The 24832-nt window shown below is 38.1% G+C and overlaps 1 protein-coding gene across 2 annotated transcripts in view; it reads left to right on the top strand.

The window, feature by feature from the left end:
• Positions 1-24832, top strand: part of STK33 (serine/threonine kinase 33) — a 152884-nt gene that overhangs the window by 84415 nt on the left and 43637 nt on the right. Inside the window, exons 2-8 of one of the 2 annotated variants that reach the window (XM_002916156.4) lie at positions 1374-1762; positions 2871-2984; positions 7239-7352; positions 9900-10004; positions 14535-14673; positions 16927-17015; positions 18887-18971. In XM_002916156.4, the coding sequence (XP_002916202.1) occupies positions 1538-1762; positions 2871-2984; positions 7239-7352; positions 9900-10004; positions 14535-14673; positions 16927-17015; positions 18887-18971 (871 nt within the window). In that variant the 5' untranslated portion in view covers positions 1374-1537. The remainder of the gene's footprint in view (positions 1-1373; positions 1763-2870; positions 2985-7238; positions 7353-9899; positions 10005-14534; positions 14674-16926; positions 17016-18886; positions 18972-24832) is intronic. The other variant, XM_034666521.1, reaches the window with a different exon arrangement.

The raw sequence follows: 24832 nt of genomic DNA, 5'->3' as shown, positions 1-24832 counted from the left end.
AATAGATCAGGATTGACCAAAGGTAGTACTCATTTCTGATTAGAAAACTAGTCTTATTAGACAACTAAAACTAGAAAGACATTTCTTGAAGGACATAAAGATATCTAACTTCCTCTTCTGGTCAAGTTTATTCCAGTTCAGAGGACAAAGGTATATTCCATATATTCCTAGCCTTATCAATCTGTGACTGCAAAATATAGTTTTATGTAATATCTGAAATTTATGGTAAAAAACCATCATAATGTACTCCCAGTTACTTCTGGAAGTTTCTCAAGGTACTCTCTTTTATGTACTGCAGAACACATTTCTCTCTCCTTCCTCAGCTCACATCTTTCCAACTTGCCACCAGGTAGCTGCCAATAACTCTAGTTAGGCAGAATGTTGGAAATACCTGTTTCTACGCTCAGGGAAAAATAGCACCCAAGAGTTCCTTTTTTTGCTGTTTAAGTACAAAAATGAAGACACTTCTAATATTGCCTTTGAACTTTCAGAAATAAGTAGTTTTATAAAACCAAATTATCTACTCCTTTGTGAAAGGCGTTAATATGAATTTGCTCTAATAAGCTGAGTAAGGTTTAATATTTGAAACCCCAGTAATAAATGATTTATACCAGTATTTTTAAGCCTTTATTATTTTCTTATTTTTTATTTTTTGCCACAACCCACATTAAGAAGGAGGGGGTGGTGGATGGGTAAAACAGGTGAAGGGGGTTAAAACGAACTTCCAGTTACAAGTCACAGGGATGTAAAAAATACAGCACGGAAAATACAGTCAATATTACTGTAATAACTTTGTATGGTGACAGACGAACTAGACTTATCTTGGTGATAACTTTGTCATGTATATAAATGTTGAGTCATTATATTGTATATCTAAAGCTAATATAATGCTGTATGTCAATTAAACTTCAATAAAAAGTGTCTTATATTGTGACTGAGTACATACACAAACATTCTCCAGCTATATATCCTTATAATTAGAAGTTTCATAGAAGTTACCAAGGATCTATGCAAAATGCTCATATTATCTTCTTAGAATTAAAAAAAAATTGATGTCAGGCCACCAAATTGTTTTCCTTAGACCATGCTTTTCAGCAATTTATGGTTCTGAACAGAAATGATTCTTTCAGTTGTTAAGTAAATAAAATGTCTGGAGTTCAAGAATTAAATTTTGAAAGATGACAGTCCATTGGTTTTTAGAAATGTGTCCTAATCTTGCTGTAAATATTAACTTTTCATGTATGCTTCAATATTAACTTCAATATTAACTTTTCGGGATGATTTTGGTTTAGTTGCTAGTTTTTCTCTGATTTATAGGAGTGTGATAGAGTAAGAAAGAACTTCCTGAATTATGATTTCTTTTCTTTCTGCAGCTCTCACGCGTGAATGTAAGTGTAGTGCGTCATTACCCTAGGACCTCGCAACTGGAAGTCACAGTTCTCACCGTCGGCTTACCGTATCCCTTTCGGTCTGGTTCTTTTCCTCAAAGAGCGGGAACTTCTTTCCTTCAAGTTGTGTTTGTTGCAGAGTTAAGCAAATGGCCAATAGTGGCTTTGGTAAGAAATCCACAAAATGCTCCAACTGTTCATCTACTTCCAAGGAAGGTTCATTTTTTGTATGTGCCTGTAAAACAAGGCTTTCTCCAACTTCTGTGGTGGAAATGTCCCAAGCATCGAGCATTGGCAGCTCAGAATTTATGGTTTCACCGGAGAGGATAAAAGAAAACCAAACCAGCATAGATAGTTCCTCTGGGAAAGATACGGTAAGTATTGAAGATTCTCTATCCCAACATAAGTTGGCATCCCATTTCCTAAACCCATCCTTAGATTTGTCTGTGTTCCTTGGGCCTTTGTCAGCTAATTCATCGCCTTCTTAACTATTAAAAGAATATTCTTTCTTACGTAAGAGGAGAACAAAATTAGTTAATAATTTCTTTTTTGATATTTCCATCCACTGCCAAATTAGTTATTTGCCAGGATCATGAATAATTTGGAATGTTATTCCACCTTCTTTAATTTTTAATGGTTTATACAGAAATGAATTGGTTTTCAAGTTAGATTAAATCTGAATTTTGGGTCATTTTCTTCAACTGATGCAGAATGAGATTTATGGATGTAGTTAAATATAGGGTGATTATTATTTAAGACAATCCTGGTTATCTGGACGGGATAGCCAGTACATTTTGCAAAGCCAGTTTGCATTAACCACAGTCTATGACAACCTGGCTGGACTGGTTTGGGGGTATTCTACCTGTATGGAGAAACGGCAGGTGCGGAGGGTCGTAGTTGAGACAGCACAACTCTGGAGACAGAGAGCAGTAAGTTTAAGAACAGCTGGGCTCCCAGTCCTCAGAGTTGTACCTTTTTCAAATTTTCAACTGCAACTCTTACTTTTGATTTATATTATGGTACAGTTATTGCCGTATAGGCATCTCTGAGTGTCTTGTTAATATATTGTTTTCATTCAAAGGATATTTGGTGAATGTTTGGTCAGTAATTTAATCCCCCCTACTGGGGATGATTGTTATGTTTTGAAGCAAGGATGATTGAGAAAGCTCTGAAGATGCCTTCTCATGATTTTAAAGTATCATCAGGTAAATTCTTTTAGATTTGTGATGCAGTTTATCTTGTGGACTTGCCTGGATTCAACGGATTAGATTGAACGGCTGGTTTCTGGTGGTCCTTTTTAGCGTAATGAGCCTATGAATCATACAGAGCTTAGAATTTCGAAAAGACATTAAGTATCATGGCACACATTAAAGATTTGTCAGATTACTGAAATTAGCGTTCTTATTTTGTCAAGATACAAGCACATTGTATTTGTACTACAAGTATATTATATCTTAATTTTTTTATTCCTTTTGGTGTAAGCCCTCAAAAACCTCAAACATGAAGAGAAAAACATCTCAGCAACAGTGGAGTCGGGGCAACATTACAGAAGGAAAGATTCCTCACATAAGGATGGACCATGGAGCTGCAATTCAGGTACACAGAAAGCAAAGTGAAACTGCTAGAAACGTCTAAGTTGATGGTTAATGCCAAAAATGATTTAAAAATTAGTTTCTAAGGAAAGGAAGGGAGAGGGACGCCTGGGTGGCTCAGTCGTTAAGCATCTGCCTTTGGCTCAGGGCGTGATCCCAGTGTTCTGGGATCGAGCCCCATGTCAGGCTCCTCTGCTGGGAGCCTGCTTCTTCCTCTCCCACTCCCCTGCTTGTGTTCCCTCTCTCGCTGGCTGTCTCTCTGTCAAATAAATAAATAAAATATTTAAAAGAAAAAAAAAAGGAAAAGAAGGGAGGAAAAGAGGAAATTTACGAGTTTCAAGTATGTCAAAGTCTTTACAAAAGAAAATGCAGACTAATTATTTTTTCTGTTTATAGAGGACCAAATAGACTTTAATTAAAGCAAAGGGCATTTTTATTAGCAAAATGAGAACATTTTGGTCTTTAGGGCTTGCCTGTTGCTGAGAGCAATCTTGGAGTCTTTGTGTGGACCTCTTCAAGACAGATGACTTGAAATGGTTTGGCTGTTCATTTCTTTGATGACTGGTAGTGAGGCCAGAATTTCCCTTGTGGACCCCTCCGATTTTTCTAGCCTCTGATTGGATGGATACAATATGACTCTTCCAAGGACCCTAATTATTGAATGTTATTATCCTTTTAGAAATTAAAATGTGTTCCTTTAACATCAGATTAAAAGAACCACAATAAGAACAACTACAAGAAGAAAATTGCATTAATGTTAAATAACTTTAAAAAGTTGTTCCAAGAGATATTTGACAATTTACTTGAAGGGATCAGAAAAACTTCCTGAGTAATTCTAACTTGAAAAGTTTAGTTCTCCTACTTTAAATAAAAGGTCTGGATTTTGTTTTTAATCCACAAATTTACTGAGTTTTAAACTTAGCTGTAAGAGCTTTTATAAAAACAAAACGTACTCATTGTAAAATAGTAGGAAAATATAGATAGAAAAGTGAAAAAAAAAATCATGAGCCAGATCGAACCAATTTTAACATTTATTACCTTTATTTTTTCTGTACATGTATAAATGTTATTCTGTTTTTTCTTTTCAGTTTTTCCCCGTTTTAAATTATGAAATATTTCAAATATACACAGATTTTTAAGAAATAACTTTAACTGGCATAATTGAAGTTTTTCTCCTTCCATTAAATGAACAGGCTCATTGTAAAGTTTTTAAACATTTCAGAAGAGTATAAAAAAGGAAGTTATAGTCATCCAAAATTCTACTATCCAGAGCTAACTACTCTTAATATTTAGATGAGCTTCCTTCCAAATACCAGTGTCAGCAGCCGTCACACGCACACGTTTGCACAATGGGATCGCATCACACGTGCTTTCACGCCGCACGCTGTCCCATGGACTTCTGTAGCAATAAAAATAGATCTACAGTAGCATTTCTATAGTATTCTCTTTCAATCATTACACACAAGAAATCATTGTCTCCTTATTTTCACCACGGTGTAATGATGTCAAAGCAGTTAGTTGAAGAAAAAGATAAGTTTATAAAACTAGTTGGGCAGCTGGTCTATTTCTATATCCATTCTTCATTTATTTTATTATTATTTTTAAAGATTTTATTTATTTATTTGACAGAGATAGAGGCAGCCAGTGAGAGAGGGAACACAAGCAGGGGGAGTGGGAGAGGAAGAAGCAGGCTCACAGCAGAGGAGCCTGATGTGGGGCTCGATCCCATAACGCCGGGATCACGCCCTGAGCCGAAGGCAGACGCTCAACCGCTGTGCCACCCAGGCGCCCCCCATTCTTCATTTAAAAAACCCAATTTAAATGGTATTAAAATACTGTGTCCACGTTGTGGTTCTATATGTTTAAAGAGCAAATGGGAGTTGAGTTTTTAAAGAAAAATTGGAGAGATGGTTATAGAGTTTAGATCATTTTGTTCTGTGGAAAACAAAATGGATAAATGATCATTTAAATTGATATTTTACTCATTTTTCATAATATGTAGTTGGGAGTTGGATATAAATATGGTAAAAAAATAAAGTGTTTTGTCTTATCTTAGTCGTCTTAGTTTTCGACTTTGATTCTCACTATTAAGTGGCAGTAAGAAGAAGGAGGAGCCCAAGTAATCACAAATCATTGAAAGTAGTGCTTTGGGGACCATCCCTTGGGCAGGATGTACTCTGCGTGAGTCTAGGAGTCGCCATTCACAACACTCAAGACCAGAAATCCAGAGCTTTTCGTCCAGGGCTCAACTCCACGTAGCCAGTCCGTCGCTTCTCTTACGGGGTATATATGTAGAGGCTCCTGACTGGCTGGCTTGCTGACTGGATTTATCGACTGATTCATTCGTTTACCAGTTCACTCACTCATTCCATATTTGTACTACTGTTCCTTTGGAATGCCTTCCTTGCTTTGCTTGGATTGTAGGAAAAAAGTTCTCAATTATTTGCCTTTGTTCCCTCACATGCCAATCTCAGAAGCTACCTCTTCTGTAATGTTTGCCCCTATTCTCCCAGCATTCTAGCTCTGGTCTCTGGCCCCAGTGTTGTTTTGTATTTTTTTTTAACTTAAGACTTTATGACTTAAGTAATAATCTTGTCTCTTGAGCAGATTACAAATTCTGAGAAAACAGGAATTGTGTTTTATCCATTTTTGTACAAAATATGTATCACAAGGAACTATCTAAGGAAAGTCTAAGATGTTGAAGCTGAACCAACCTTCCTTCCTTCCTTCCTTCCTTCCTTCCTTCCTTCCTTCCTTCCTTCCATCCTTCCTTCCTTCCTTCCTCCATCCACTTTCCCCCCTATGTGCTAAGCATGAATATTTTACCAACAAAATTTCAGTGTAGGCCTTTTAAAGGAATCAAAAGGAACAGCTTCTTAAGAAGCTTCTAGACCATCTTGGGAGAAAAACATGAACCAAAGTGTTTATAAAAAAGAAAGTAATAATAGTGCTTGAGGCCCAGTGCATACATGCTGAAGGAAGTCAAAATAATGGAGCAGTCACCATGGTGCAGAGTCAGTCAGGGAACCCTACATGAAGCAGTAAGTAATCAGGTGGGCATTAACTCTTTTCCTGTGAAAGTAACACAGGAATGTAAGCAGCAGAAGATATGGAGACTAGCAGCTAATTTATCTGTTGTGTGGTAAGGGTGAAAGTGGTTGGAGAGAGAGAGAGTCGCATCTCCAGGAAAGGCTTTGGCTGCTGACCCAGCAGAGGATTTGCCTACTGGCATTCCTTCAGCTCTTCTGTCGTGGTCTAATCCCCAGGCGTGATGTGTCCAGAAACCCTGCTCTTATTAATACCCTGATATTGATTTGAGACTGACCCCCCCCCCGCCCAACCAAATTCACAAGAAATCGAAGTATTAATGAGTTACTTGTTTCTTATTTTACAACAGGAACCAGGATGCTGGTGTTAGCAAAAACAGTGCATTCTTTTTTTTTTTTTTTTAATAATATTAACTTTTATTGAGTGCTTATTATGTCAGGCCCTATTCTTTTTTTAAAAAAGTTGAAATGTAGTTAACATACAATGTTACATTAGTTTCAGGTTTACAAGTTAGTGATTCGACAGTTCTGCTCATTTCATTATGCTTATCATGGTAAGTGTAGTTACCATCGGGAGTTAAATAATAAGATGAAGGATTCTTGGTCTGGATAGTGTTACTATGGATGGTTTTTATTTTCTTCCCAGTGCTGACTTATAGTAAAATTTCTATCAGGTATTGTTTTTCTAAAACAAAAGGAAAAAAAAACAAAAGCAATTTTTGATAGAAATAATGAAGATGAAGTGTTACTTGGTAAACAGAAAAGCAGAATTCAGTGGTTAATAGGTGTAGATTTTATAGCATAGCTCTCAGAATTTGGGGATAATTTCTTTGGCGAATGTATTTTATGCACACAAACACACACATGTGTGCATTAATATTCCATTCCTCCTTTTTCTTATGAAGACATTTCCTTAATATTGTAGTTTGTAAGAGATTCATTTTTATACTTTTGAGGTTTTCCATATTTCTCCATTAGGATTTTTATGGTTTTCCTCCAAAGGACATTTAATGAAACTTGTCAAAACTTATTTTTGGTTAATTAAGATGTGTTTATTAATGCTGAAGCAAAGATGTGGTATCTTCTATTTGATTTTACCCTGGAGCAGAAACCCTCTTTCCTTGGGTGGATATCTGTCAGTATTATGTGTTCATTTTTAATACCTGGTGTATGGCAGAGAGAGACAAAAGGAGCTCTTATTTTTTATCCAGGAATTCTATACCTTTGGAAAAATATTGGGACAAGGGAGCTTTGGAATGGTCATTGAAGCCACAGACAAGGAAACAGAAACTAAGTGGGCAATTAAAAAAGTGAACAAAGACAAGGTAAGACTTACTAGCAGCACCACACTGAGGGCACAGCACCGCGGCAGGGTGCGGTGGGCGGTAAGGTTTTCACACTGACACAGCTGACTCTGAGGGCGGGGCCGGGGCTGTCGCCCTGGAGAAGTGTGGCCCTTTCCCTGGCCTACTAGGAAGGGACCAGTTCTTGAACTAAGAAGGGACCAGTTCTTGAACTCAAGCAGACGAGTGCTATCTGGGAAAAGCAAATGAAGGATTAACCAACATAACCAATATAACCATATAAAGGTAAAGTTCTCCGGAGTGAGCTGAACGTTAGGGCTGTCTCGGTCTGTGTGGTTTTAGGGCTGTGAGATGGCTTCGCTAGACCTAAGTCCCAGCACTGTCTCCTGCTGAATGTGATTCTGAACGACTTTCCTCCTAACCTTTCCTCTCCTTTGATTCCATTTCCTCATGTGATTATTTATCCCACCTGCTCTTCCGGTTTGAACCATTCGTTCAGCAACTATGAAATACACTGTTGACTTGTAGCCACTGTATTCCTCACCAGATTTCTCCTGGAGTGGACAATGACTGGGCTTCTCTTTAAGGGTGGCTCTAGCTTCTCAGGCTAGATGTAAACAACTGATCATTTCATTCACTTTAAAGAAACTTCTGTGCCTGGAGAAAAAAAAAAAAAGACAAAATGTCGTGTTTTTTTCTTGGGCTTGTGATGATAAATATTACATTTACAAAATGAAATAGTAAGTTTTATATATTCTTTAAAACAAACTATAGTAAATTACATACCATTTCTCCCCAAAGTTTAATAAAGTAATATATACATCTTAATATAGGAAGAGCTAGAGCCATTCCAGAAATCTTTAGAATTCTAGCATCATGGTGCTACATGGGATGTTATTTCCTTTGCCCCTTCGGTGTCAGGGTAGGGGCTAGGTTTTAGGGTTACACAGCCAGGCACCTGCTTGCAACTTCAGGAGCTCGTCATCTTGCAGCATATATTGTTGATGAGCCCTTACAAACACCACTGTAGTCAAATAAACGTGTATAGTTAATACGGGAGTTGGACAGTATATTACTGCATTATATGTAGGCCGAGCCGTTTGGGGAGGGAGGTAGGAACAGAATTGAGACTGATATGAGGAGAACTTGAGGTAACTTTCCACATCTAGTCTAGATAAGAATTCACACCTAGCTACTTTTTGTCTTGACCTTCTAGGATAACCTCACAATGTGACTTTCACCCTCCTTGGGTAGGGCATAGTGGGCAGGCAGTTTCCTACTCACTCTGGAAATAGTAACTGGTCGAAGGGTAGAGGTCATTGGAATCCGGGATGGCCCTAGGTAAAATGTTAGCTAGGTAAAGTTTGCCTGGTGATCCACCCCTTCCCAGTCCTTTAGGAAGTATTATGTATTCTCCAGACTTGCTGGAGGCATGGGGAGGGGAGAGGAGGGATGAGATATTCAGGGATATTTTTCAGGGATATTTTTCTGTGGATGAGGGCAATGCTTTTCAGGGATATTTTTCTGTGGATGAGGGCAATGCTTTTCTTCAGATAAGGACGGTAATTTAGATATCAATAGGGGTGATGATTGGGGTGGGTAGTGGTGCTGAGGGTAGAAAAAGCCCTCCCAGAATTTCTTAGATGACTTTGTAGAAAATCAGTTGCACCCTGACTTGTGCCCCTGGGGTGTGCCTGCCTTCAGTTCTGTCATCAGGTACGGTTAAGGGTACACGGAAGGAGATAAAGCTAGAGTTAAACTGATCTGAAGCCAAGATCTCTCTCTCTCTCTCTCTCTCTCTCAGGTAGTTTTGAAGCTGAGGGTATCAGAAAGTGATACATTGGGGCGCCTGGGTGGCACAGCGGTTAAGCGTCTGCCTTCGGCTCAGGGCGTGATCCCGGCGTTGTAGGATCGAGCCCCACGTCAGGCTCCTCTGCTGTGAGCCTGCTTCTTCCTCTCCCACTACCCCTGCTTGTGTTCCCTCTCTCTCTGGCTGTCTCTATCTCTGTCAAATAAATAAACAAAATCTTTAAAAAAAAAAAAAAGTGATACATTGCAGGGGTAGGTATAGAATCTCACTGCCTGTTATTTCTTTTCTATATAAATATATTTACTTTATAAGTGTATATAAATATAGTCAAAACAAAACAGTTACAAAACAGAAGAAAAATATTTTGTTATTTTCTCCAAATGATGTTCCTGAAAGGAGATTTTGGTTTTATTGTGCTAACATCAAAGGATTAACATGATTTTGAAGGAAATACCGAGAGGCAAATTCAAAATTGAAATAATTCTGTCAGGGGACAGAGACCATGTTGTAGTTAATTTATAGAAACAGTCCAAGAAACAGATGTGGCTTGAGGCCAAATTATATATAACTTAAAATTGGACAAAGGAAAGAAAGACCAGAATTTAATCTTATCATGGAAATAAGTCACATGTTATCTTTTGAAAAAGGAACTTCTCCAGAAAAGGTAGGAAAAGAATGCAAAAGTAACTGCAACTTGTATATTGAGGTATGTCGTAGTGACATTCATATGTGAAATCTGTGCGTCCTCATTATGAAAGGCTGGAAGCTCTGCTGTGAAGTTGCTCGAACGGGAGGTGAACATCCTAAAAAGTGTGAAACATGAACACATCATACACCTGGAGCAAGTGTTTGAGACGCCTAAGGTAAGGCTTGATCAGATGCTGCATTTCACAGTTGTTATTATCACAAACCAACGCCTTGGAAGAACCCCTGTAGGGCACAGTTGCTCATGTCCTCAGCAGGTGTCTGTCCCCGGGGACGGATGAGGGCATTCTGGAGGACTTTTATTATTGATCATGTAATTAGGTGTCTGATGATTAGATCGATGTCTTTAGTGATATTTCTGGGTGGCTCGTTACAAACAAATGCTTAGAATTGAAACAACTTCAGGCGCAACCAGATAGTGACTAGAGCTTCCTTAGAGATGCCTTTCCTTTCGCTTTGGTCTTTGGTTTCTTCGTTAGAGTCTCTCGGAATATTGTCATTGTTTTGCAAGGTTAGCTTTCGGATAGAGTTGGCGTGGGTATACTTGGCACTGTGCAGAAGATATTTTATCATCTGTGTTTTACCAATGTGTTTAATTGTCCTTCTTCCCTAGATGTTACCATTCTTCTTTTTAAATGCCCGTAACTTTCATTTTCAGGTGTTGTGAAGCCTGGGTTATTTGCTGTTCTGCCTCTGGATTGTTCAGTGCCCGTGGGTTTGGGGCTTTCTCTGCTTGGAGGCAGCATAGTATGTGGTTAGGCATGTGGACTCTGCTGTCAGATTGCCGGTGCATTTGAATCCTGGCTCTACTACGTATTAGCCGTGAGACTATGATGTTACTCAACCTCTCTGTACTTCAGTTTCCTCATCTGAAAAATGGGTTTAATATTAGTATCAACCTCATTTGGCTGTTGAAGGATAAAATGGGAAAATGGATATAAAGCATCTGTCTCTTTAATTGTTAGCTATTGTCTTTGTTTCCGTTGTCAGTCTCTAAGGCAGACATAGTCTGAGTTATGTATCATGCTTGATTCATCAGGAGTGCTTAAGAACTCTGAAAGACCAGTTATCCTTTGTGGGAGCAGTATATGGCAGTGGTGCGACAGTCTGCTCGGTTCCGTTTCACCGTTGTGTGTTGCTCTTTACCATCAGTTTTCAGCAATTTGATCTCATATGCCTCGCTATAGTTTTCCTCGTGTTTCTTGTGCTTGGGTTCATGAAGCCTCTTGGATCTGTGAATTTATGGTTTTCTCAAATTTAGAAAATCTTTGGCCATTATTTGTTCAAATATTTTTTCTGCCTTCTCCCACCGTGGGGACTCCAAGTACCCGTGTTAGATTGCTTGGTATTGTCCACAGCTTACTGATGCTCTATTCACTTTAATCAATATTTTTTCTCTCTTTGTTTCATTTAACAGATTTTTCATCGCGATGTCTTCCAATTGAGTCGTCTCTTTCCCTGTAACATCGTGTGTGCTCTTTCTCTTTTCCAATAGAGATCTGATTGGATTCTTTTGTGTATCTTCCACGTTTTTACTTTACATGCTCAGTATTTACTCCTCCTTCTTAAATATAATAACTTTTAGTGTTCTTTTCTACTAATTTATCATGTGTGTCATTTCTAGGTCAATTTTGATTGATTTTTTTTCCCATTATGGGTTATATTTTCCTTCTTGTTTATATGCCTGTTAGGTTTTGATTGGACACTAGATATTTTTATAGTCTTGTAACTACCTTTGAGCTTTATTGTAGGACATAGTTATTTGGAAACAGTCTGATACTTCTGAAGCTTGCTTTAAGCTTTGTTAGATGGTACCAGAGCAACCTTTGATCTAGGGCTATTTCTTTCTTACTAAAGAGATAAGACCCTTTGAGAGTACTCTACCTGGTGTCCTGTGAATTATGAGATTTTTTCCATTCTGGATAAGGGGAATACAAGCTTTTCTTGGCCATGTGTGTGCTGTAGTGATTGTTGTCTCTGTTGCTCTTGCATGGTTCCTTACCTAGCTTCGGGTGGTTCCGTCATACACATGAACTGAGCAGTACTCTGCTGAAGACTTGAGGGGGAGCCTCTGCAAATCTCTGGAGCGTTCTCCAAGTACAGCTTTCTCCTCTTTGGTACACTGTCCTATGAACTTAAGTTGTCTTGGCCTTTCTGGACTCCCAACTTCCTTTCCTCAATTCATGGAGACTGCTGGGCTCTCCTTGTATTCCTTCTTGCTGCCCTATGGCCTAGAAACTCTCTCCAGGAAGTAAGCTGGGATGATCATGGGTCTTGGTTCGTGTGTGTCCCCTCTTTCAGGAATCATCGCCCTTTGCTGCCTGATGTCTAATGTCTGAAAATTGTGGTTTTATAGGTTTTGTCCATTTCTTAAGTTATTTCAGGAGAGAGGGTCAGTCTAGTCTCTGTTACTCTATCTTGGCACAAGTGGGAGTCCAAATCTAGAATAGTTTGAAGGCAAAGGAAATCATCATCTGTGCCTGGTTTGCTGGGGTTTTTGTTTTGTTTTGTTTTGTTTTTGTTTTTGTTTTAATGCATTGCTGGCCCTTGATTCACCAGATCAGATCTGCCTCCTCCCAAACCTAACTCACACAAATGCCTAGACCTTCTCTGAAGCTATCTTAAAAATGAGTGGAAATTGTCATTTGATTGGGTAGGTTATGGTATTAGTTCGGTAATCTAGTCAGAGTTTCTTATGGTTTCTTGTGAGTCTAAATGTTCCCAGATCTACACAAGTATTTCTAATAATTATAAAAAGACTTCTAAAAAAACTTTTATTGATATAATTTTTATCAACTTACATATTTTAAATTGGTATCAATTTATATTGTAAGCACTGTTAAAGTCACTTTTCTTTCCAAATAGTTCACTTACCATTTTATGTACCCATGATCCCTACAGTGCTATCAGTAGGAAAAAAAAATGGCATAGTTCAAAAGCTTATTTATGTGTTAGACTTTGCACAATTCTTTAGTTACTTTTGAAGTTCCAAAGCATCCTAAGGTTTAGTGAATCAGAATTTGACTGTTGGAAGAAAGGGTGTTAATCTTCTGTTCCTGTTTCCATGCTTGCTGACTAAACATAGAAGTTGCATTAGTAGTGGCTATGGAATAGAATCAGACCCCAGAATCTTAAAGAACATTTACAAAAATTTAGCAGAGGATGGAATGGAGACATGGAGGGTAGTCTATGAAAGGTATGAAATAGGGGCGCCGGGGTGGCTCAGTTGTTAAGCGTCTGCCTTCGGCTCAGGGCGTGATCCCAGAGTCCTGGGATCGAGCCCCGCATCGGGGCTCCTCCGCTGGGAGCCTGCTTCTTCCTCTCCCACTCCCCCGGCTTGTGTTCCCTCTCTCGCTGGCTGTCTCTCTCTCTCTGTCAAATAAATAAATAAAATCTTAAAAAAAAAAAAAGGAAAGGTATGAAACAGGTATGAAAAAGGGCTTGTATTTTAGTTGACTGTGAATCTTTTTGACTCAAGAAATGACTTGACTTTTGGAAAACCTAAAGTGATCTTAATATACATCAACAGAAACAACAAATAAGGAAGACATTTCTTCTGTGGCTTTTTCCCACGTACACCTAATTAGTTACTAAGTCCTACTGGTTCTTCCTCTTAGGTATTTTTCACGTGTTTGTTTTCTTTCCCTTCTTGTATCCATTCTGTGCCTCATATGTACCGTCCATAAGCAGAGGCCAGCGCACTATAGCATGCAAGCTGAATCTGGCCTGCTGCCTATATTTTTATGGCCCACAAGCTAAGTTTTTACATTTTTAAATGACTGAAAAAAATTTATAAGTAATATTTGATGACACGTGAAATGTATATGAAACTAAAATCTCAGAATACGTAGATGAAGTTTTGTTGTACTGTTTATGGCTGCTGTTAGCTGTAACAGCAGAGCTGAGTAGTTGCAAAAGAGGTTGTGTGACCTGTGAACATGAAAATATTTACTGTTTGGATCTGGCCTTTGGAGAAAAAGTTCTCTGAGCCCTGCTGCATGTTATTGTCGGAGTGTTCATTTAGAAATGCAAAATGGATCATAGCACACATCTTTCCCCTCACTCCAGACACCAGCTTAAAAAACTTGAGTGGCTCCTTACTGCATATGGAGAAAAAATCCAAACTCCTCTACATGACATCCAAGAGTCTTTACAACCTGGCACCAAACTGTTTTTTCTAGCCTCAGCCCTCACCACTCCACTCTTCTCTGTCCCACCAAACTCCTAATGCCGTTAACACAGATATTTGTTATTCTGTCAACAGTCAGTGCCGTGTCAGTCTTTGGATCTTTGCAAATAACATGCGTTAAGCCCGTTCTTAACCCACATCCTCAACCCATAAATCCCTGTTCAGTTATCCAGACCTGCCTTTAATATCACCTGCTCAGTGAGCAGTCTTTAAGCAGAGACTTCTTTCCTCTGCGACCTCACACTTCCTCTCTTTGCACTCACCACCGTATCGTATTTATAACTCTTCTGTGAGCTAGAGGGTAAGCACTGTGCCTTCTGCCTCCTTGTGCCTCCAGTGCCTCTACATGATAGATAATAAATAATTTTGAATAAGTATATTGATGATTTAGGTTGTGATCATATTTCTATGATATATGTGCAACATATAATATTTTTAAAGTCCTCAACTATGTAATCTGCTCTTCTCTTTCTCTCTCTTTATAAATGTGTCATGTCAGAAAATGTACCTGGTGATGGAGCTTTGTGAGGATGGAGAACTCAAAGAAATTCTGGATAGGAAAGGGCGTTTCTCTGAGAATGAGACGAGGTGGATCATTGAGAGTCTCGCATCCGCTATAGCCTATCTTCACAAGAAGGGTAAGAAGAGGGTCATCTAGCTCATTGACTCCGCGAAGGCACAGGGTGCTTTTGTGTAAGGGTGGTTGTAGTCAGGGCTCAGAGTCACAGAAATGATCCCTACTAAAATAGAAGATTTCATTTGAACATTTTTCTAGATTTTTTTCTTTCTAAAACTTTAAGTATATTTTAATTAGAAGCGAGGCAGGTATACAATTACATTGTACACAGACAAGGATGAATATTTCTATTCAACGGTTTGAAAAGCAGCTCGTCTTGTCAAATCAAAAGCAGACAAGTCAATAATACAAGTGAAATTTCAAAACACTTCTACTGTATGGAAGTGTTGAATCACGACATTGTACACGTGAGACTAATATTATAATGTATGTTAACTGATTAGAATTTAAATAAAAACTAAAAAAATTCTATATATTGTAGGCATTTTTTTATTTTTTAGAGTTAATTTTTAGAGCAGTTTTAGACTTGCAGCAAAATTGAACAGCCATTGCAGAGATACCCTATGCCCGTGCCCATACCTGCACAGCCTCCGCCTGTTACCGACACCCCCACCAGAATGGTCTGTGTTACAAGCCATGAGCCTACACTGTCACACTGTTATCACCCAAAGTCCATAGCTTCCATTAGCGTTCACTCTAGGTGGTGTATATTCTGTGGGTTTTGACAAGTGAATAATGACGTGTATCTACCATTATGGAATCATACAGAACAGTTTCACTACCTTAAAAGCCACATTTAGAAATTATTCTAATTCCTTTACTGTTTTTTTGGTGTTATTGCTGCTGCTTTTCTTCAGGCTCCTTTCTTTTTCTTCAAGGTTAGTTTGTCTTCATGTGTGACTTTAGCACCTTCTCATTTTACACACGAGGAGAAGTTTGTTCCCAAGAGCTGAAGTGACGTGGTGACGTGCGGCACCGTTAGTACTAGAAGCCGGCGGCCATGCCACAGACCTTTCCCGAGCCCCGCCTGCATGTGGTTGGTCCTAGAGTTAGATACAAAGACAAGGCCACCAGCCTCAAGGAATTCAGGCTGGCGGGAGGCGGAGTGTAGAAAGCAAACTGTAATTCAGTGTGATAACTTCTCTAGTGGAGAGCCGTGTAAAGCACAAGGGACATTAGGAGTGTCAGTGCCTCGTTTGATTTGGAAAGTCAGGAAAACAGAATTGGAGCTGAGGAATACAAGCTCAGACAAAAAAGAAGGGAGGGCCTTCTAGGCAGGGGAAGCAATTTTTGCAGGGACAGGAAACCCAGGGCTTTTTATGATGCTAATATCAATTTTCCCACATTAAGCTGTAAATTCAGTATAATGCCAACCAAAAGTTCAGCAAGATTTTGTAATGAAACTTAATAGAAATATTCTGAAGTGGGTGAGAATAGCCAAGAAAACAATGAAAAAGAACGGTGGAGGCAGAAGGGAGACTTGCTGTGCTGTATTTAGGTAAGAAGAGGTCAGCGGCACACATTCCACAAGCACATCCTGGGAGCTGTGTTAGGGAGCTGTAAATGGTTGGGTAGGTTGCCAGTCCAGGGCTCTTCAGCTGCATTTTCCCAGCAGCAACACATGTAACTTTTTACGTGGAGGGAAACGATGGCTATGGATGTGAACCGAATTAGTTACTTGCAACAGAAGTGCTTGGTGCGTGATTATTTGCATGCAAGTAAAAATCCTACCAGTGTCTGACATGTTCAACTGGAGATTTTGTGTCTTAGGGTTTCCGTTTTTCATTTTAACATATAAAGAGTAGGACAGTACGCACTCATGTTAGAGAAAACTATATTGAAATACATGTAGTGTGTATACACGTAGTCAAGTTGCAGTATGTTAAATATTTAGATTGGCAATAACATATGCTTGGAAGTAAATAAGTAATCCTCTTTTTGAAGACCTAAGGATATGGGAAACCTTACTGGGTTTGTAACTACTTTTGTCTCCCTCTGCCTGGGAATGCCTGACCTAGGGCAGGATCCTCTCCTCCACTCACCAGGGCAAGGGTCACAAACAGAAGCCTCTAGAGCATCAGGGGGATGGGGAGAGAGGAGGGAGTCAAATTAAATGCCTCCTTAAGGGTAAACCTGTGAAGAAAAGGGATTGGAATATAAAGGAGTGGAACAGGGCAGATTTATCCTTGGCCCTCCTTGAAGTTTTTAGCAGTGAGACATTAATTTGTCAAATATATTTATTTGTTCTATTTGTGTCCCTTCTATTTTTCCATTATTCACTATTCATTTGATTTGTTGTTTATTTTCTTGGTAGATATAGTACATAGAGATCTAAAACTGGAAAACATAATGGTTAAAAGCAGCTTTATTGATGATAACAATGAAATGAACTTAAACATAAAGGTAAGGTATTAGAAATCGTGGTAAATATTTGCCTGTAAACGGTTTGATAGCAAAGTGGCAAAGTACATCCTCTTTTTAGATACATTTTGGAAGCTCTTGAGCAGCAAAATAAGTGGCTTGTGGTAAAAAAAAAATTTTTACAAAAGAGGTTGTAACTGACAAGAATAATTTTACAAGTTAAGTGGTGCTATTGAATCTTTTTCAAAGGACATATTCATTTGGATAGTTCTAAATCATTAGTTAATAGCAAGCAAACAGATGCTCTGAATTCTAATTAATTTCAAAATTATGCCTGGTAATTTGATGTAGATGTGTTACAGATTTAGAAAAAAAAACACACCTTGGCTGTGCCTTTGAAGCTGAATTAACACTAAAGTCCGTGTTTCTCACTGAAAATTTTCCTGGGTATTAATATTTATGTCCTAAGCACAATTAATGTGCTAAGTGTTTATTCTTCAAGATTTTATTCAAATTAAGTGTTCCTTAATGTCAAATAAATGATAGGATACATTATTTATTACTTAGCACTTTAATAGCGGCTGCTTTCAAAATATATGAATGTGTTAATTTAGGAATAAAATGTTGTCCGTGAGTACCTTGCTCTGTGGTAAAAGCTAAACCCCTGCATAATACAAGTGGGTCTGACAGCGTTGCTGTTTTACCAAAGGAAATAAACAGCCTCGAATATTTTCATTTTAAACTCTATGAGGCCAGGGATTATGTATGTTTTATTCACTGTTGGTACCTGGAGTAATGCCTGAAAACATAGCATGTGCTCACTTAATATTTGGTAAATGAAGGAATAATTGCTCTCTAAAGAACTGAATTGATCGTGAAACCTTTTATATATTTGATATCTGTGTAGATTTTCTGTAGAGAAGGACGCATACTATAATGCTCCAAGTGGGATAATTGTGAAAACTCCTGGAGAAATTGATTTTTCTACCTAGAAAAATTGTGGTATCACATATTGATAGGAACATTTTCTTATTCCAGAAGGCCCTGGAAACTTTGCATTCCGTGTCTGTGGACCAAGAGCCTATCTTTGGTTGTATGATCAATAAATGTGCCTGTTTTTCTGCTTTCAGCCCAAGGCTGTTCTAACTTGGGAGACAAGACCAAGGGCACATACTGAATATTTAATAACCGAATGTGTACTGGCCCCGATCTGGAACTGAGCAGAAAGAGTACAGTTGCTGCAGCAGGCCTCCAGTGGATTTGTAGCTCTGTGGTCACTTTTTTCCCTGCTAATTTGCTTCTTACAGTTTTTAATAGTGTAGTAATTGTTTTAATTAGTAAACTCTAGAAACACAAAGGAAGTCATAGTAAAGAAAAGATAGTATTTACCAGAGCTAGTGTCTTACAAATAATTATTAAAAGGGGCAGTTTCTGTGAGTCCTGACAAAGATAACGATTGTATTTGTAACAGTGCTTTAAACTGGAATGTAGCTTGAGTGTCAGAAAAAAGTAGATAATAAACGCACTAGGGCCAGAATGTATTTTACGATGAAAGAGGCTTTTAAAATTAATAAGTTTTTTACCTGAAAAAGCTAAATGCTTTTCTTTCAAAATATAAGTTCCTATGTTGAACTGGTAAGTTTGATTAGACGGAATGAGCAATCAGTATCATGGGTGTTTGCTCCAGGTAGGAGAAACCAAGCTTCTCTTTACCACAGATTTGTTTCTTCTTCAAAAAGTGGGGTGGATGGGAAGCTAAAACAAGGTCCTTAGTAGTAATATAAGGAAATCCCCTCCATCCGCAAGAATCTCTGAATTAAATACAGTGCAGTTACAATGTGGTGTGGAACTCCTACCTTCAGAATGAGTAAACTCTGGGACAGGAAAACAGGTGACTGGGTTTCTTCTTCCAGGTGACTGATTTTGGCTTAGCAGTGAAGAAGCATGGAAGGAGTGAAGCCATGCTGCAGGCCACATGTGGGACTCCTATCTATATGGGTAAGTTAGTTGATTTAAAATGATCTTTCTATATAAAGAGGTAGAAACACTAATATAGATTAAAACATGAGTGACTTGAAAGAACTCCTAAAACTCAATACCAAAAAAAAATCGTATTAAAAAAATGGGCAGATGACGCGAATAGAAATTTTTCCAAAGAAGGCACATAGACGGCCAACAGACACATGAAAAGATGCTCAGCATCACTGGTCATCAGGGAAATGCACATCAAAACCACAAGGAGGTAACACCTCACACCTGTCAGAATGGCTAAAATCAACAACACAAGAAACAACAGACGTTGGCGAGAATGAGGAGAAAAGGAATCCTTGTGCACTGTTGCTGGGAATGTAAATTGGTGCAGCCGTGTTGGAAAACAGTGTGGTGGTTCCTCAAAAAGTTAAAAATAGGAATGCCATATGATACAATAATTCCACTTCTGAGTATTTATCTGAAGAAAACAATGACACTAACTTGGAAAGATATGTGTACCTCCATGTTCACTGCAGCGTTATTTACAGTAGCCAAGATATGGAAGCAACCTAAGTGTCCATCAGTAGAGGGATGGATAAAGAAGATGTGGTGTGTATGAGTGTGTGTTATTACTCCGCCATAAGAAAGAATGAAATCTTGCCTTTTGCAACAACACTGATGGACCTAGAGGGTATTATGCTAAGTTAAATAAATCAGACAGAGAGAAGAAAAAAAATACCATATGACTTCACTTAAATGTGGAATCTAAAAAAATATAATAAATGAACAAACAAAACAAAACAGAAACAGACTTGTAGATACAGAGAACAAATGGGTAGTTGTGGGGGGGGGGATGGGCAAATAGGTGAAGGAGATTAAGAAGTATAATCTTCCAGTTATAAAATAAATAAGTCATGGGGATGTAAAGTATAGCATAGAGAATATAGTCAATAATATTGTAATAACTTTGTATAGTAACTAGACTTTTCATGGTGACATTTAGTAATGTATGTAAATGTCAAATCACTATATCATATACCTGAAACTAATATAATATTGTATGTCAACTACCATTAAAAAAAAACAGAAAAAAAAACTCAAGCAATTTGATTTTGCCATAATTTGACTTGCTGGCCCTGATCAAGCTAATTTTTCTTAGGTCAAATAATTTCATCGTTTTAGCATTTTTCTCACAGTTCTTATCTTTAAAGATTGTAGTTTTTATTGTTTTTTTGGACTCTTCTTACAGTTGTTTGTATCTCTTAGGTAATCATACCCCAAACTTAATTATTGGTTTTGTTAACTCATGCTGAAATCATGTGTGTGTTTTGCTTCTTTCCATTTCTTACCCAATTTTATTGCCATCAAATGGTACAACCTAAAGCTGCTGATTTAATATATTTGTAAAGCAACAGTTTACCATTTTTCTAAGCATGACTTTTAACAGCTTTACTGAAGTATAATTTAAATGCCATTAAAAATGTACTATTCAGTGATTTTTTCCTACATTCGCAGAGTTGTGCAGCCATCGCCACAATTCAGCTTTAGAATAATTCTACCCCAGAAAGTCGCCACATGCCCATTTGTACTTGATCACATTCCCATCCCAGCCCCAGGTAACCACGAATCTACATTTACCTTTTCTGGACATTTCATCTAAATGGAGTCATACCATATGTGGTCTTTTATGTCGGCCTTCTTTCACTTAGCGTAATGTTTTTGAAGTATCTTCCTCTTGTAGCTGTAGTCAAGCCCTTTATATTTCTGAACAGTTGTCTGTTGTATGGAGATGTCACATTTTGTTTATTGTTTCCAATATTGGGGCTATTGTGAATAATGCTGCTGTGAACGTTTGTGTACAGGTTTTAATGTGGACATATTTTCCTTCGGTAGCTACCTGGGGTCATAGATTATGTTCAACTTTTTAAAAAAATATTTAATTATTAGAGAGAGAGAGAGCGCACAAGCAGGGGGAGGGGGATGCAGAGGGAGAAGCAGACTCCCCGCTGAGCAGGGAGCCCAATGCCGGGCTCCATCCCAGGACCCCGAGATCATGACCCGAGCTTAACTAACTGACTGAGCCACCCAGGCACCTGCCCCTTTATTTAACTTTTTAAGAAACTGCCAAATGCTTTTTCAAAGTGGTTGTAACATTTGACCTTTCTATTAGCAGTGTCTGAGGGTTCCAGTTTCTTTGTATCCTTGTTGACTCTTGATAATTACCTTTCTTTTTAAAGAGCCACTCTAGTGGGTGTGAAGTAGAGTCTCATTGTGGTTTTTAGTTTGTAATTTAATTTTCCTAATGAAGAACGATGTTGAGCATCTTTTCATGTAGTTATTAGGTGTTCATGGTCGTCTTTGATGAAATATCTATTCAAATCTGTACCTATGAGATGATTATATATCTTTCTCTTTAAATTTATTAGTGAAATAATTCATTAATAGGTTTTGAAAATGTTGAACCATCCTTGCACTTTTAGATTAAACTCCATTGGCTTAATATAGTGCTTTGTTCAATTTGTCACCACTTTATTTAGCAGCTTTGAGTGTAGCTTGTTTTCTTTTGTGCTGCCGTTGTCTTTTTTGATGTCAGTGTTATGCTAGCCTCATTTAAAAAATAAAATGGCATGCTCATGAATCACTTAAGTAACAGAAATTATCTGTTATTAATAGTTTGATGAAATTTCCCCTTAAAATTTTTTAGGCCTTGGTACCTTTTGGTGGATTAAGTTTCTATTATATTTTCAATTTATACTGGGTTATTCAAGTTTTCCACACCTTTTTGAATCATTTTGATAATTTATGTTTTTCTAGAAAATGTTCATTACATTGAGATTTTAAGTTTTATTGGCATAAATATGCATATATTATAATTTTCTGATTCTCCTGTGTCTCTGTGACTCTATCCCCATAATAATTACTAATATCTTTTAAGACAGTCATATGATGTCAGATTAACAATATGGACTGTGACATCACCTGGCTAACTCAGGATTCCAGCTCTGCCACTTAGTCTGGTGAGGCCTGGGCAAAAAACTTAACTGCTTTTGTTGTGGTTCCACATCTCTATAATGGGGATTTTGTCATCCATTTATCAAAAAAATTTTGAGGGTCTACTAAGTGTCAGGACTGGTCTGGGTATTGGGAGTACAACAGTGACCAAAGTATAAAAATGTCATGTTGGTGCAAACATTAAACAAAATAAAAGTAAAATGTCTGCTCTTACCTGGGATGTTAGAGAGAAGTGCTAAGGAAGAAAAATAAAACAGGGAAGGGGAGAGGATATACTTAGGATGGTAATAATAAGATCTTTCTTATCAGGTTGACAGGAGAATTAAATGAGAAAATATATGTAAAGTGTTTAGCACAATACCTAACAGTGCTCAATTTAAGCCCTTGTAATAATACTGATCTTTTTTTCTGGATCAAATTTGTTAGTGGTTAGGACAGTTTATTGGGCTTTCTAAGAACCAGCTCAAGCCTCATATTATTTGGTTGACTTTTTCATTAATATCTGCTTTTATTTTTCTGGATTCCTTCTTTCTATTTTCTTTTGGTTGATTTTTTCACTTCCTAAGCCAAATGGTTATTTATGTTCTGAGTATTTCTTTGTTCACTCTGAGTATTTCTTTGACCATTTCTTTTGCTACACAGTGTTCCTTCTATTATTCATTTCTTAATAGTCTGTCATTTTAGTTTTAGTCTTCTTTAATCTAAGAATTACTTAGAAGTGCTTTTAGAATTTTCCAGGTGGTTGGGATGTGTTTGATGTTCATGTGTTTGGGTTTTTCTGTGTGGTTTTCTTCATTATAGGCAATTGTGACTTAAAGGTTTTCAACTTCTAGGAGTTGGTTTTGTTTTGTTTTGTTTTTATAAAAAATTTTTTATTATGTTAGTCACCATCCCTGGTTTTTCATGTAAAGTTCGATGATTCATTACTTGCGTATAACACTCAGTGCACCATGCAATAAGTGCCCTCCTTACTACCCATCACCAGCCTATCCCAGTCCCCCACCCCCCTCCCCTCTAAAGCCCTCAGTTTGTTTCCCAGAGTCCATAGTCTCTCATGGTTCATTCCCCCCTTCTTTTTAGCCCCCCTTCTTCCCTTTCTTCTCCTACCAATCTTCCTACTTCTTATGTTCCATAAATGAGTGGAAACCATATGATAATTGTCTTTCTCTGCTTGACTTATTTCGCTTAGCATTATCTCCTCCAGTGCCGTCCATGTTGCTGCAAATGTTGAGAACTCATTCTTTCTGATGGCTGAGTAATATTCCATTGTATATATGGACTACAACTTCTTAATCCAGTCATCTGTTGAAGGGCATCTTGGAATTGTTTTTTGTGATTGAACACATGGTTGGTTTTGCATATGTTGCATTGGATATTTAGAAAGCATGTATATTCCTCCTTTGTTGACCACAAAAATTTCTGTGTGTGTATTTATAAAATCAAATGTGATGCCTTTTGTGATTTAAACTTTCCATAGTGTTAATTTTGTTTGCTTCTGTTGATTTCTAAGAGAGAGAGTTATTAAAGTCATCCACCAAAATAGGGCTTTGACAAATCTTTTTGTACCTTTTATAGATTTCTTTAGAAAAATCGTACTTTATTGAAATATAATTTGCATCAATAAAATGCACAAATTTTAAGTGTAAATTTCGATGACTTTTGACAAATGCATATGCTTATATAATCACCACCCCAATGAAGGTATAGAACATCTCTATCACCCCAGAAAATTCCTTTGTGTCCCTCTCTGTCAGTCTCCCACCCAAACCTCAGCAACCACTGATGATTTTTATCACCAAAGCTTAATTTTGCTTGTCTAGAACTTTATTTAATTGAATCAGACAGTGTACATTCTTGTGTCTGTCTCTGTCTCTTCCAAGTCATGATTTTGAGACTTACCCGGGTCGTATCAAGTAGTTTATTCATTTTCATTGCTGAGGAGTATACCTAGTTCTGTTTTTTTGTTTTGTTTTGTTTTTTGGGAGGTTTTTTTGCCTCCTTGATGTATTAAGTTTTGAAACTGTTTAATCTTATTTGGGAAAAGGCTACTTTAGATTCTGTACATATCCTCCTGTTGGCAAAAGACATCTGGTCTGTAGTTACATGGGGAAAATATATCCAGGCACCCTGAGTTTTATGCCTGCTTATTAGCTGTCTACACTGATAACAAGTGAGAGAACAAGAGAGAAGACAGATGGTTTGTAGAGCTTTGCTGACTTCCTAAATGGCTCCCTGGCACCGTTACTCTGGCCTCTGCCTCCCTGTGAGAGCTGTGATGGCAGCGCACGCAGAAACACCCCGGGTCATTCACATGGCTCTGAGAGACTGAGGCCACCGTCCCGGCCCCCGCTGTGTGGGGCACCCAGTGTGACACAGGCCACAGGCTTGCCCTTGTCAGAGACTTGCTGCCACAGAGCCACTTGAACTTTAGGGATTCAATATTTGAAGAGTTTAAGTAGAGGTAAGGAATAGTTGCTTAGAGGAAAATGCTAATTAATTTTCAGTGATTTGGAAATGAATAACTCAGTTTATTAATTATCTATAGTCAAGCCTTTACTCACTCTTTCTTCTCTTTACTTTTTGGTTCCTTTTTGCTGCTTTTTAGTTCCTTTGACAAGAGGCAGAGGAAGCGAAATGCCATTTGCTTTTAGTAGTTATAAAAGGGGTGTGTGTGTATGCGCGCGTGTGTGTGCGTGTGTGCGTGTGTGTGCGTGTGTGTGCACGCGTGTGTGTGCGTGTGTGCGTGTGTGTGTGTGTGTGTGTGTAGGGTGCGAGAATGAAACTTTTCCAAAATAAGAGCAGCTTTTACGCGGGAGGCACTCTGTAGCTGTCACTTGAGGCAAATCCCTTCGTACAGCTGAACCTTAGTCTCCTCA

This window comes from Ailuropoda melanoleuca, chromosome 8 (assembly GCF_002007445.2).
Source record: "Ailuropoda melanoleuca isolate Jingjing chromosome 8, ASM200744v2, whole genome shotgun sequence".
NCBI lineage: Eukaryota > Metazoa > Chordata > Mammalia > Carnivora > Ursidae > Ailuropoda > Ailuropoda melanoleuca.
This window is presented reverse-complemented; position numbering and strand designations above follow the sequence as displayed.